Below are 15448 nucleotides of genomic sequence, written 5' to 3' on the forward strand. Positions count from 1 at the left end.
GAATTGCACGCAATACTCCAAGAATGCCGTATGCCTTCTTTACCATCCTATCTACATGTGTTGCCATTTTCAGGAAACTATGGACTTGGACCACAAGATCCCTCTATACATCAATGCTGTTAAGGGTTCTGCCACTAACTGTATAGTTTCCCCTTATGGTTGACTTCCAAAGTGCAACACCTCACGCTTGCCTGGATCTGCCGTTTCTCTGCCCGTATCTGTAACTGATCTATATCCTGCTATATCCTTTGACAACCCTCTTCACTGTCCACCACTCCACCAATCTTTGTGTCATCTGCAAACTTAATAACCCACCATCTACATTTCACCTAGGTAATTTATATATATATTTTAATCTATATGACAAACAACAGAGGTCCCAGCATTAATCCCTGCCAGAATACCACACTGCCCTCTGCCATCCAATGGCGAGCCAATTCTTAATCCAAACTGCCAAATCGCCGTGGATCCCATGCATCTTAATCTGCTGGATCAGCCTACCGTGACCAGTGACCAAAATTCTATTAGTTTTACAGTCATTATGGAAAAAGATAGGACTCATCCACAAATTAAAATCTTAAACTTGCGGCAATGCAAATTTTGAAGGCAAAGGTTGAATGAGAGACATTGTTTGCAGGTAAAGGGAAATCTGGCAAGTGGAAGGCTTTTAAAAGTGAGATAGGGGGAGCTCAGGGACAGCATATTCCTGTAAAAGTGAAGGCCAAGGCTGGCAGGATTAGGGAATCCTGGTTAATGAGGGATATTGAGGCTCAGGTCAGGAAAAAGGTGTATGTCAGGTATAAGCAGCTGGGATCAAGCGAATCTGTCGTGCAGTACAAGAAACGTAGGGGTATACTTAAGGCACGGTAGTGCAGCGGTTAGCATAACACTATTACAGCGCCAGTGACCCGGGTTCAATTCTGGCCACTGCCTGTAAGGAGTTTGTACGTTCTGCCCGTGTCTGCGTGGGTTTCCTCCGGGTGCTCCGGTTTTCTCCCACATTCCAAAGACATATGGGTTAGGAAGTTGTGGGAACGCTATGTTGGCGTGGAAGCGTGGCGACACTTGTGGGCTGCTCCCAGAACACTCTTACGCAAAAGATGTATTTCACTATGCGTTTTGATGTACATGTCACTAATAAAGATCTCTTATCTAAGAGGGAAATCAGGAGAGCAAAAAGAGGATATGAGATAACTTTGGTAGATAAGGTAAAGGAAAATCTTAAGTGATTCTACAAGTATAGGTCCCCTAAAGGATCAATGTGGACATCTATGTGTGGAGCCACAGGAGATGGCGAGGTGATAAATGAATATTTCTCATTTGTATTTACCGTGGAGAAGGGTGTGGAAGCTAAGGAATTAAGGGAAATGAAAAGTGATGTATTGGAATATATCCACATTACAACAGAGGAAGTGCTGGCAATCTTAAGGAATATTAAGGTGGATAAATCCCCAGGGTGTGATGAGCGCATCCACGGACATTGTTGGAAGCTAGGGAAGAAATCGCAGGGCCCCTTGCAGAGGTATCATCGTTAGCCACAGGTGAGGTACTGGAAGACTGGAGGGTGGCTGATGTTGTGCCTTTAAGAAGGGCTGCAAGGACAGGCCAGGGGACTACAGGCCAGTGAGCCTAACATCAGTGGTAGGAAAGTTACTGGAGGGGATTCTGAGAGACAGGATTTACCTGTATTTGGTAAGCCAAGGACTGACAAAGGATAACCACCCTCCAATCTCCTGGTACCTCACCCATGGCTAATTCCCCAGCTTCCATGACTTTCTCCACAGTAAATACAGAAAAAAAATATTCATTTAACAGCTTGCCCATCTCCTGTGGGCCCACACATAGATGATCACACTGATCCTTAAGGAGACCTATCCTCTCCCTAGTTACCCTTTTGTTCTTTATATACTTATAGAAATGTTATACGATTCTCTTTGACCTCATCTGCCAAGCTATTTATGAGCATTTGGAAAAGCATGGCCTAATTAGGAACAGTTAGCATGGCTTTGTGTGGGGCTGTTTTTTGAGAAGGTGACAAAGGTTATTGAAGGTAGAGCTGTGGATGTTGTCTACATGGATTTTAGTAAGGTGTTTGACAAAGTCCCTCATGGTAGGCTCATCCAGAAGATCAAGATGCATGAGACCCATGGTGACTTGGCTGGTTGGATTCAGAATTGGCTAGCTCATAGAGCACAGAGGGTAGTGGTGTTCCGCATAGATCCATAGTGGGACCTCTGCTGTTTGTGAAATATATATAAATGACTTAGATAAAAATATGGGTGGGTGGGTTAGTAAGTTTGCAGATGACACAAAGATTGGTGATATTGTGAATAGTGTAGAAGATTCCCAAAGGATACAGTAGGATATAGATTGGTGTTGGTATATTACTGTCACTTGTACCGAGGTACAGTGAAAAACTTGTCTTGCATACTGTTCATACAGATTGATTCATTACACAGTGCATTGAGGTAGTACAAGGTAAAACAATATAGAATGCAGAATAAAGTGTCACAGCTACAGAGAAAGTACAGTGCAGGTAGACAATAAGGTGCAAGGTCATAACGAAGTAGATTGTGAGGTCAAGAGTCCATCTTATTGTACTAGGGAACTGTTCAATTGTCTTATTACAGTGGGATAGAAGCTGTCCCTGAGCTTTCAGGCTTTTGTACATTTTGCCCAATGGGAGAGGGGAGAAGAGAGAATGTCCGGGATAGGTGGGGTCTTTGATTATGCTGGCTGCTTTACCAAGGCAGTGAGGAGTATAGACTGAGTCCATGGAGGGGAGGCTGGTTTCCTTGATGTGCTGTGTCCACATCTCTGCAGTTTCTTGCGGTCACAGGCAGAGCAGTTGCCGTACCAAGCCGTGATGCATCTAGATAGGATGCTTTCTATGGTGCATTGATTAAAAATTGGTGTCAAAGGAGCCATGCCAAATTTCTTTAGCGTCCTGAGATCAATTGCAGATATGGGCGGAGAAATGGCAGATGGAGTTTAATCTAGCCAAATGTGAAATGTTGTTTGGGATTATTAAATGTAAAGGGAAAGTACAGAGTTAATGGCAGGACCCTTAACAGTGTTGATGTACATAGGGAACTTGGGGGTCCAAGTCCATACTTCCCTGAAAGTGGCTGCACAAGTTGATAGAGTGGTAAAGAAGGCATATATTGCGGTTCATGAGTCAAGAAGTTATGTTGCAGCTTTATAAAACTCTGGTTAGGCTGCATTTAGAGTATCGCATTCAATTCAGGTTGCCCCATTATAGGAAGGACGTGGAGGCTTTGGAGAGGGTGCAGAAGAGGTTTACCAGGATGCTGCCTGGATTAGAGGGCATATGCTAAAAGGAGAGGTTAGACAAACTTGTTTTTTTTCTTCTGGAGCGGCAGAGGCTGAGGGGAGACCTGAAAGAAGTTTACAAGATTATGAGAGGCATAGGTAAACAGGTGGTATCTTTATCCCAGGGATGAAATGCTAGAAGTCGTGTATTTAAGGTGAGAGGGGGGTAAGTCCAAAGGGATTATGTTGGGCAAGTTTTTTTTGTTTAGAGTGGTGGGTGCCTGGAATACACTGCATGGGGTAGTAGTGGAGGCAAATACGATAGAGGGGGTTTAAGAGGCTCTTAGGTAGGCACATGAATGTGCAGAGAATGGAGGAATATGGACATTGTGTAGGCAAAAGGGATTAGTTTAGTTAGGTGTTTAATTACTAGTTTAATTAGTTTGGCACAACATTGTGGGCCGAAGGGCCTAGACCTGTCATACACCTTTTTCCTGACTAGAGCTTCAATATCCCTCATCAATCAGAGTTTCCTAATCCCTCCAGCCCTACCCTTCACTCTAACAGGAAGATGCTGTCCCTGAACTCTACCTACCTCATTTTTAAAAGCCTCCCACTTGCCGGACATCCCATTATTCCCATATTGCAATAAATTCTTGGTCCTTTTTTGCTAAATTCTAAACTGCTTCCAATTATCAGGCATACTATTATTTATTTGTTCACACAATGTGGTCATCACTGCCAACGCTGGCCTTCAATGTCCATCTGTAATTGTTCCTGAACTGGGGAAGCTGTTAAGTGTCCATCACATCAGTGGTTTTAGAGCCACATAGAAGATGGTAGAGACATAAGAGACTACAGATGCTGGAAATCTGGAGCACACAAAGGAGCTGGAGGAACTCAGTGGGTCAGGCAGCATCTGTGGAGGGAAATGCATAGTCGACGTTTCAGGTCGGGACCCTACATCAGGACAAGATGATGGATTTGAGGATGATAGATTTCCATCCCTAATGAATTAAATGTTTATTTACTATTTTTTGGAAAGTTTATATGCCTCCTCTTTGAATTAATATTACCTCTAGCTTTTATTTTGTAGACCTTGGTTGGGCCACTTTTCTTTGTGTGTTTTTGTTCCATCTTGATGAAGAAATCAACTGTGTTGTGGTGACTCTTCCACAAAATACATTGACAAAATTATTAACTAACCCTTTCTTATCACACAGTACCTAACCTAGGATGGCCTGTTCCCTAGTTAGCTCCTCATTGCACTGGCTCATGAAAACTATTACTCCAGGAATTCACCTACCAACAGAATTAATTAACCATTTGCTTTGGTCAGTCAATATCCAAGGACACCAATTATTAGTGTAGTACCCTTCTTACCTGTATCTCTAATTTCCTGTTTGATGCCATCTTCTACATTACCACTACTCATTTCTGCACCCCACAGCCCCCACTGCTACTAAGCTCTGCCTGGATTGAGCCAGTATCCTTTCTCAATTCTTTGGCAATCCCAATGCATGTGGCTCTCTCATCACGGCACTAAATCCATGTTATCTTTGGATTTACTATCTTTACATCCACACACTCACAAAGTTGGCCATATATTAGCAGGCGCATGGGCTGGGTGTGTATGCAGGTTTGGGAACACTGAATTATGTACTGGCCTCCACATAGTGATAATGTAAAGATGGCATCAAACAGCAGATTAGAGATCAATGTACCAAGGGCACCACACTAATAATGGGAGACTTTACAAACTGACCGGCCAAATCAGGTTAACGCTAATTCTATTTGTGGACAAATTCCTAGAGTATGTACGTGATGGTTTTCTTTAACCAGCATGATGAAGAACTGACCAGGGAACAGGCTATGTTAGATTGGGTATTGTGTAATGACAAGGGGTTAGTTAATACTTTGACAAGATAAAAGCGGAAATTTACTATGTACTATGTGTTTCCCATTCCCTTTAAATTCACTAGATTCACTTGAATATTTATTATTCTACTGCATAACATGTAAAAAAGTGAAATAAAAATGGTTGGAGTAAAAGTAGTAACATCTAATTGAGCAGAAAATCAGTCTGGTATCAAAGTTCTGAGGGTGTCAGATTATCCAGGTGTTACTGTACCCCCAGATTATCCGGAGTTACTGTAACCCCAGATTATCCGGGTGTTACTGTACCCCCGGCCTTGGTCACCCTGCAGCCACATCTCCATAATGGCAATTTCATTGATCTGCACAACTGTATGCCTATTTATGTATCGCATGTATCCACAGTCCCATTCTATAGGTTTGCAGATTCTTGCTTTCATCTTTGTCATCAATAGGTTTGCATGATCTGCCTAGATAACAAGGTATCTGGAACAGTTTAAGTTCCAAAACTTGGAAGAGAGGAACTTCTGGCAGAAATTCACAGCCACTTCTTCCTCATCAGGGAAGACGAAAGTATACCAGAGGACTCCAGAGATGCTGTAATTGTGGCCAGCTAGAAGAAAGGAAACAAGTCCGATTGAGGTCATTTAAAGAGGACTCCCTTGCTGTTTGTTACAGAGAAAGTCATTGTAAGAGCCCTCCTCAAATTGCCTCTTCCCAATGACAAATAGCAACTCTGATCAGAGCTGAGAAGCTAACATTTCTTTTTGATTATTGGCCAAGGTCTTATCAAAAATAAAACTTGAAGAAACAATTAAGAAAATTAGCAGCAGGGATGACAGCTTCAAACCCTAACCCAGTTGATTGGACCACAGAGTTGCAAAGGATATGCAGCCATGGTAAAAGCCACAAGGAAGGTGGAGGAAGGCACGGTGGTTGAGCAAGTGCCTGGTTGGACCAAGCACAAACCAGCCCATAATTAAGAAAAAGTAGCATTTGGAATATTCAGACAGTTGTTTGACTACTTCAAAAGTAAGTTTATTCTGTTCTTTATTACTATTTATGTAGTAATGGTATTAATTTATACTTGTATTCTTGTTGATTTAGTAAATGTTTGCTCATACTAGTGGGTTTTGATTACTTTCAACACATAATTTGTAAATCAAATAGCTTGCATCTGAGTACATTTGAACAGAAATAAATATTCATTTACTTTTAATCTTTCAAACACCTAAGAGAATTTCTGATGCAATAATTATGAAAAAAATATCATCATAAAAATATTTTTGGATAATATTACATCTTTACTCATTAAACAATGGACATTTTGTGAGAATATAACGAACTGAAGTCACTTTTGTCTGCTTATAATTTCAGCAATTGGTGCACAGAAATGCTTTCTCGTATGACAATCACTTTCCTCTCCATCAGGACCCTAAGTGTGATACAATTTCAAGAGCTGTTTCTTCCTCCTTGTCAGAATGTACCTTACATTTTTTAAAATCACCTTTGTCATCTTTTGTCATTAGTAGCTAGTTTCTGGTTTTCTAGACAGAGATAATGAGGTTGATATTGAATACTCTATTGATTGAGGAATAAAGCCACCTCTTGTTTATATTTGGGCTTTGATGTTGTGCATGCATGATTGCTAATTTTTAAATTTATTGCCTTATTCAAACTTCTTAAAAAGTTAGTTACCTTCATGACTATAACATGTTATAAAAAGGTCAGAGAAGTATTTGTTGCATACATATCACTGAAAACCCCAAATGAAAAGTGAAATAAAATCTTTCACAACAGAACTGGGCAAATATATTTCAGCAAGGTAATCCAAACTTTCTTAAATGAAAATACCTCTTTTTCAGCCTCCATCTCCTCTTCTGAAGTAGCAGCACTGGGAACAACTAATGGAGTCCACCGCAGGCTTTCTTCGTCCACTTCATTGACACGTGGATTGGTATGCAGCTTTCCTACATGTTCCTGAATAAGTTTTTGCCTCCGGATTATAACAAACCTACAAAAATCAAATGCAGTTTGCATTATTGCTCGTAAGTTTGTGTTGATTCTTCACAGGCTTCACCAATTAGTGGTCTTGGTAAATCATCAGATCAGGAAATACATTTGCCAGAAAAATATTGAGGATTTTCCTTTGAGGCAGTTATGTAAACTCCTTGGCTCATACAGAGCAACACAGCACGGATACAGGCCCTTCGGCCCAACCAGTCCAGCCTACAATGGCACCCACCCAGCTAGTCCCAATCTCCTGTGTTCTGCCCATATCCCTCTAAGTCCTGCCCCTCCATGTACCTATCCAAGTGCTTCTTAGATGATACCGGCTTCAACCACTTCCTCTGGCAGCTCGTTCCATACACTCACCACCCTCTGCGTGAAAAAGTTGCCCCTCAGGTCCCTTTTAAATCTTTCCCCTCTCACCCTAAATCTATGCCCCCCTAGTTTTGGACTCCCCTACCCTGGGGAAAAGACTGTTACCGTCCAGCTTATCTCTGCCTCTCATAATTTTAAACACTTCTATAAGGTCACCTCTCATTCTCCTATGTTCCAAGGAATAAAGACCTAGCCTGGCCAACCTCTCCCTATAACTCAGGTCCCCTAGTCCTGGCAACATCCTCGTAAACCTTTTCTGCACTTTTTCCAGTTTAACCACGTCCTTCCTATAACAGGGTGACCAAAACAGTACACAGTGCTCCAAGTGTGGCCTCATCAATGACTTGTGCAACTGCAACATAATGTCCCAGCTCCTATATTCAGTGCCCTGACTGATGAAGGCCAGTGTGCTAAATACCTTTTCCATCACTCTATCTACCTGTGACGCCACTTTCAATGAACTATGCACTTGTATTCCTAAGTCCCTCTGTTCCATTACACTCCCTAGTGCCCTACCACTCATAGTAGAAGTCCTATGCTGGTTTGACTTTCCAAAATGCATCACCTCACACTTATCTGTATTGAAATCCATTTGCCACTCCTCCACTTCCCTAACTGATCAAGATCCCCCTGTAATTTACGATAGCCTTCTTCACTATCAATAACACCTCCTAATTTCACATTATCTGCAAACTTACTGATCAAGCCTTGTCCATTTGTATCCAAACCATTTATATAAATAATGAACACCACCACTAGTGGCACACCACTAGTCATTCATACAAAAAATGCTTTTAACTATTTGGGTCTTTGTGGTGACCCTGTATCTCTGTGCTGTAATCATGCTTCCTAATCTAAGCTTTGTGTGTCTAAATCAGTGCTTCTGCACCTTCCCATCCTTAAGACAATACCACAATAGTGGAACATATGTTTTCTGTTAGACAACCTAATTGTCCCAACAACTGATTGTAACGTACAAATGGATTTGTCATCCGAAATTGAATGCTGTAATATTAAATGGACACTATTAAAGAGTAATAAAAGCAGAAAATGCTGGTAATACTCAATTGGTCAGGCAGCATCTGTGCAGAGAGCAGAAATCAATACTTTAGCTCAGTAATTTTTCATCATGGTCCAGCAAGTATCTGAACAGCCTTTGCATTAGGCTATGCAAGCTCAACAGAAAAACCTAGCCTAAAAAATACATTTGTGGATACATAGAGAAGCTATTAATAAAAAACCTTGTTAGGTGACTCAAACAGCTTAGTGTACTTCACAGAAAATGTTTCTAATTTACACAGAGACCATGTTTGTAGCACAGGTTCTTGTTGTTCAGGAGTCATGCAGTTAGCTGCATCTTGAAAGTACATTTGCCAAGATTCCCTAAGAGATCAGTTTTTAGCTGCTCTGCAATCCTTGGCATCTATGTGAACCACCAGAGTAGGCTGTGGGAATTCTCAATTCCAGTTCTTTAGGGAAAAGGGCAAGTTCCAGTCCTATTATAATTCCCTATAAAATAGTCAGTTAAAGAAAGTGAAATCATATAATTATAAAATTCATCTTGTTAAGCATATATGGCTTTTTCTGTAATACTATCCACTTCACTCCACGGAGGTCTGTGAAATGTAGAACGTGAAACGAAGACCGTAGTCTTCCCAGGAAGGTGCACCTTCAAACATGATGTATTGCACAGAGGTTATATCAATCGTGGACACTGGAAAATTATCTCATCATATGTGGTTTGCAAAAAATATGGCATGAATTTGTTTTTTTTATACTTTACGTACTTATACCTACTTGCATTGCTGTTTGTCGATCATCTTGAGCTGCTGTAGAGTCATTGCAATGTCATGTGGGCACATTCCCGTTTCCCTGCTAATACCCTTGATACTGATTTGCTTGTCCTGATGCCGTTGCAGATACTCTAGTATCACGCTCTTCCAGTATGCCAGATATGAAAGCCGTCCCAAGTCAGACAGGGGTTTCTCAGGTGATCCTGCCTGCCCTTCTTGCCTTGAAAGTAAGTAACCTAAGTAAGAATCACAGAAAATGATATTAAAAAGAATACAGAGAGAAAAGCATATTTAGGTTATTTAAGCTGTTTTACCACTTGGATCCATAAATTCGTCATGTTGCAGTTGTAGAAAACATTGGTTAGATTGCACTTAAGAGCATGTGTACTCTGGTCTCTGCACCACAGAAAGGATGTACTATCAATAGAGAGACTGCAGAAGAAATTCAGCAAGATGATGCCTGGAATGGAGGGCCTTATTATAAGGAGAGATGGGATAGATTGGGTTTGTTCTCACTGGAACTTAGGAGGCTGAGAGGTGACATTATATAAGTTTTCAAAATTGTGCATGGGTATGGATACTATCTATGGCCATGGATAGGATAGATAGTCAGTCTTTTTCCCAGGGCAGGTGACTCTAGAATGAGAGGACAGACGTTTAAGCTGAGAAATTTAAAGGAGATCGGTGGGGTAAGTTTTTCATACAGAGGGTGGTGAATATTTGGAACAAACTTCCAGAGGAGGTAGTAAAGGTGGGTACTATTATAGTGTTTAATAAGCATTGGGGCAAGTACTTGGATAGGAAAGAAGAGGGATACTGGCCTAATGCAGGAAAATGGGATCTAAATGTCTTTTACCTGCCTCAACCACTTCCTCTGGTTCTATGATATAAGTAACTTAGATTACCTTCACTCATAAACAGATTGTAAATAAATCTGTCTTCATTCTAGGGTTTTGCAAACATGATTAGGTACCTTGGCCTCTCTCTGATGTCTGAGAGAGTTTGTGAGTGTGTGTGTGTGTGTGTGTGTGTGTGTGTGTGTGTGTGTGTGTGTGTGTGTGTGTGTGTGTGTGTGTTGGGGGTACTCTGTGTGTGTGGGGGGTACTGTGTCTATGTGCGAGTGCGCTTGTGTATGTGGGTGTGTGCGCGTGTGTATGTGGGGGGGGTGTCGGCAGGAGAAAGAGAAACAGAATTACTCATTTTACATCTACAGTATTCTAAGTAACATGGAATCTTCCAGATTTTCTGTCTACTACAAACAGCCACTGTTTGAAATAAAGTGGGGCATCAACCTAATTATTCTAAGTTATTCTGCCTAATGACTAATCATTCCAAAGCATTAGATGAATTTCTACAGGAGGTCCTGAAACTAATTAATCTATGATATTAACTAGAGAAAAGAATGCAGATAAAATGTGTTGAGGAAAGTGCCTTTTATGGCTTCAGTTTCCAAAGGGGTTTCTGCCAATGAAGTACTTTGAAATGTATTACCTCTTGCAATGGAGGAAACATAGTAGCTAGGTGTGCAAGTTCCCATAACCAGCAATATAATAGTGATTAAGTAAGTTGTTTCGTGATGACTGAGAGATAAATGCTGGTCTGCATGCTAGGGATAACCCCTCTTCTCATCTTCGGAAGAGCACAGTGGGATCTTTTGCATCCACCCTGGCACAGAAGGGACCTTGGTTTAATGTTCCATTTCAAAGACTGCAGCTCCAACAATGTTCTGCACACTCAGCACTGAACTGAAATGTCAGCTTCGGATTTTTTCCCCTTAAGTTTAGGAGACCTTTCTCCTAAGTACTGTTGAAAATAAGGTAGAGCCCAGAGTGTCCCAACTGAGGAGATAGAAGGAACCAGTGAGAAACATGAATAACAAAGAAACAAATTGCAAATTCGTAAAGGGAACAAAAAGAAATTTGCTGGAGGATATTCACTAACATTTAGCCAAAGGCAAATGTTCATTGCCTCGATGTACAGCATGATAATTACCAAATTAGGGTTAAAACAAGATGTTCAGAACTTCTGTTACAACACGTGAATTAATATTTTCAGAGAGTTCACTTGTACGTGACACTAAGGTCATCTTTAAATCACAATCAGAGAAAGCCCATACTAGATAAGTAATGGAAGCTGACAGCTGTCACCATTTGGGAAAAAAAGCCATTCAGTAGACAGCAGGGAATTATTACAAAGGGAAGAATATTAGTTTCTGGTGATTATACAGGACTATACAGGTCAATTCATAACTTAGAAAAAAATTACGTAAGCACTTTGCAGTTAAGAGAAGTCCTCTGTAATTTTGAGTTTAATTTAGAAAAAAAAACAAAATAGTGATATGATGTTCAGATGGGAAAGTTGTATGCTCAGATGATACCAGTTGAATGGAAAGGCATGGATTCTGCATGGAAATTTTCCATGCAGGTCATACCAATTTCAGGATTTCATTGTACGTGTATGCATGACCCGCACTTGCTGGCTGCTCCGCTAGCGATTTCCTGACTGTACTCTAACTTTGCCCATCCAGCTACACTTGAGAAAGTGGTGGAAACTGTCTTTGTGGACCACTGCAGTCTGTGGTGAAGTTACCTCCTCAAAGATGCCTGGTAGCTGGTTGATTCAGTGATAACAAAGAATGCTGATATATGTCTAAATCAGAAAGGTATGTGAGTGGGTTTGGGCACTCTTGAGGTGTTGATGTACCAGCTGCCTTGGCTCCTTTGGAGATTTTGATTTTGTTTATAAAACTTCTTTCCTGTTTTCAAGTTAATTTTTCTTCCTATGCCCATTACTTCAGTGTTTGATTATTCCAATTTTCTATTAATCTATTACTTTTATTCTCCCTCACTGCTTTAATTTACTTTGTTATTTTACTTAGCTTTCTTTTCCCTTTCAGAAATCAAACAAGAGAAAGGGCAGTATCATATCAAGGGACTGGTGAGACATTCAAAGAGAAATGAAAACCTATTTTGAGAAAAAAAGAAATAGAAGTATACTGTTCCAGTTAAAATATGATCAGATGCTGAGATACAAATAATTTAAGAGCATTGTAAATAAAATCAATGTAGCTATTATCAAGCGGAGATTGAGAGAACATTGACAAAATGCTACATGCCTTTCGAATCAACAGATTTTCCAAGAGTATCAGTCATGTTCTGGTCTGAAACTGGTCTGATATAAACAATAAACTATGTTGACTTAAAGAAGCTTTCAGCATTTTAAGTCAACATTAAGAAAACATTGAATTTTCTATATTAAAAAAAAAATAAGTTTACTCAATGCAACTATTTAAAACAGTATAAAAATGAAATCACAACTCTGCTGGGGTAATATCTGCAGGAATCTGTCAATTTTCATTAAAGGTAAACATAATGTACTGATTGCTACAGAATGTCAAATCACTGGTGTCTTCAACAGATGTAGCTGTACTTACATTAGTTTATGTTAAAATACACTCTTAACATTATATACATATTTAATATTTCAATCAAAACCACCCAATTGCATATAGTGAAAGACTATTAAACAGGATTAGCTGATCAGTCTAATCAATTCATTCTGAAAATCAAACATTTGAATATAAAAATGTAAAATATTTCAAAAACTTTTGCAAATATAATAATCATATTGAAGCAGTAGGAACCTGAATAAAGCATAGATAATGCAGTTCCTAATTTTGTAAAATTGAGGTCATGTATTAAAGATGCTGTCTATACTGGCCAGTTTCAATATTCAATTAATAGTCTTTCATTAAATGCAGTTGGATGGGTTTGGATGCAGTATTAAAATATTAACTCATATGCAATGTTTACCGTGTATTTTAATTAAGCTAATATAGGCACAGCTAAATATGTGGAAAAAATTATATGACGTTCCTCAGAAATTGGTACATTTCATTTTCTTTTGATGAAAACTGAGATTCCTCTAATATTTCACCAGTACACTAGTAAACTACATTTTCTGCAGTTGGAAATAGTTGCATCAAATAAAATTATTATAGATTTTTAAACCATAAAATGTCAATATTGTGTTAATATTAACATAAAATGTTGCTAACTTCATTAAGTCACCATGCTGAATTGCTTGTACTCGAAGTTTTAGACCTGAAATTGGCTTATACTATAACAAAATCTACTGACTTAGCAATTCATGATTCTTATAATAACTTTAAACGACCGCATTGAAAACAAAATACGACCAAATACTACACAAGTATTATTAAGACCTCAGCATTCCTCCAGTATGATCCCTTCAGTGAAAGTTAAATGGTCTATAATACACTCCTAAGCAGATGCATTTAACAGTACCATGCTGAAAACCATCAAAAGGGAAGAACTACAATACAAATTTGGCAAAAACATTTTGCAGCTTGGTTAATACAAAGCTCTTAGAGCACATTGGATCCTCTCAACTGCAAGTGCAGGGCTAAATTTTGGCTGCATCAACAGTATAAATTTTGCACAGCGAAACTCCACACTTCATATTTTATTTTGCTTGATTTAATATTAATGTTTGAATCCTGACAGCTTCATAAACAAAGTTTCACCTTGCAGAGTTGGGAGTTGGAGCGAGATTTGGAGCGAGATTTGGAGCAGGAGCTTTGAAAAAGAGGTGAGTCTATGTGCGTATGCGTAAGAGTCGAAAAGAGGCACATTTGCACATTGTTCATAGTTGATCGGGTAATTAACAGCAGCGAATAGAAGGAAGGTAGGTATAAGCAGAGCAGGCATTGTTGGAGTGAAGCACTTGAGGCTTTGGTGAGAGCAGGCAGAAGCCAAGGTAAGTCTCTGTTAAGTTTCTTCCTTTCTCTGACTTTTCCTTTAGTGCCAGGCTAGAGTAGTTAGAATGGCTCCAGAGTCAGTGGTGTGTTCATCTTATGAGATGTGGGAGTTCTGGCAGACATCCAGTTTCACTGATAACTAGATCTGAATGAGGTGCATCCAGCTGCGGCTCCTTACAGACCATGTTAGGGAACTGGAGCTGCAGCTGGATGACCTTTGGCTCCCTCAGCAGAATGAGAAGTTCATAGATAAGTGCTACGGGAAGGCAGTCACTCCTAAGATGCAGGAGGCAGGTAGCTGGGTGACTGTCAGGAGAAGGAAGGAGAATAGGTAGGTAGTGCAGAGTACCCCTGTGGCTGTTCCCCTTAATAACAGGTATACCACTTTGGATACCACTGGGGGGGTGGAAGACCTACCGGGGAAAGCTGCAGTGCCCAGGTCTCTGACACTGAGCCAGGTTGTGTGGTGCAGAAATGGGGGAGAAGAGGAGGGCGGTATTGATAGGGGATTTGATAGTAAGGGGGGCAGAAAGGAGATTCTGTGGATGTGAAAGAGACTCCCGGATGGTGCCAGGGGCAGGGATGTCTTGGATCAGGTCCACAGCATTCTGAAGAGGGAGGGAGAAAGCCAGAGGTCGTGGTACATATTGGTACCAATGACATAGGCAGGAAAAGAGATGAGGTCCTGAAGAGGGAATACAGGGAGCTAGGTAGGAAGCTGATGAGAAGGACCTCAAGGGCAGTCATCTCTGGATTGCTGCCTGTGCCACTTGCCAGTGAGGGTAAGAATAGGGTAATTTGGCAGATGAATGCGTAGCTGAGAAATTGGTCCAGGAGGCAGGGTTTCAGATTTGATCATTGGGATCTCTTCTGGGAAGGTATGACCTGTACAAAAGGGATGTGTTACACCTGAACTGGAGGGGAACCAATATTTTTGCAGGCAGGTTTGCTAGAGCTGTTGGGGAGGGTTTAAACTAATTTGGCAGGAGGATGGGAACCAGAGTGATAGAACAGAGGTTAGTGAATTTAGTGTACAAGTAGATGCAGAGTGTGGAAAGACTGAGGAAAGATAGGCAGTTGAAAGGGCAAAATTGCAGTCAGTTGGATTGGCTGAAGTGTGTCTACTTTAATGTGAGAAGTATCAGAACAAGGGAGCATAGGTAAGTACATGGAACTATGACGTTGTGGCCATCACAGAGATTTGGCTGTTAGAAGGGCAGGAATGGCTGCTGGATATTCTGGGTTTTAGATGTTTCAAAAGGGACAGGGACAGAGGTAAAAGAGGTGGGGGAGTGGCTTTGCTGATCAGGGACAGTGTCACAGCTGTAGAAAGGGAGGACAT

The 15448-nt window shown here is 40.5% G+C and overlaps 1 protein-coding gene across 1 annotated transcript in view; it reads right to left on the bottom strand.

Annotated features, from left to right (window-relative positions):
* The window catches only part of kat6b (K(lysine) acetyltransferase 6B), a 173179-nt gene that overhangs the window by 16482 nt on the left and 141249 nt on the right, over positions 1-15448 (bottom strand). The window contains exons 13-14 of the mRNA XM_052041588.1: positions 9331-9562; positions 7003-7162 (exon numbers count right to left, since the gene is read on the bottom strand). Coding sequence (XP_051897548.1) covers positions 7003-7162; positions 9331-9562 — 392 coding nt within the window. The remainder of the gene's footprint in view (positions 1-7002; positions 7163-9330; positions 9563-15448) is intronic.

This window comes from Pristis pectinata, chromosome 30 (genome assembly GCF_009764475.1).
Source record: "Pristis pectinata isolate sPriPec2 chromosome 30, sPriPec2.1.pri, whole genome shotgun sequence".
In the NCBI taxonomy this organism is placed as follows: Eukaryota; Metazoa; Chordata; class Chondrichthyes; order Rhinopristiformes; family Pristidae; genus Pristis; species Pristis pectinata.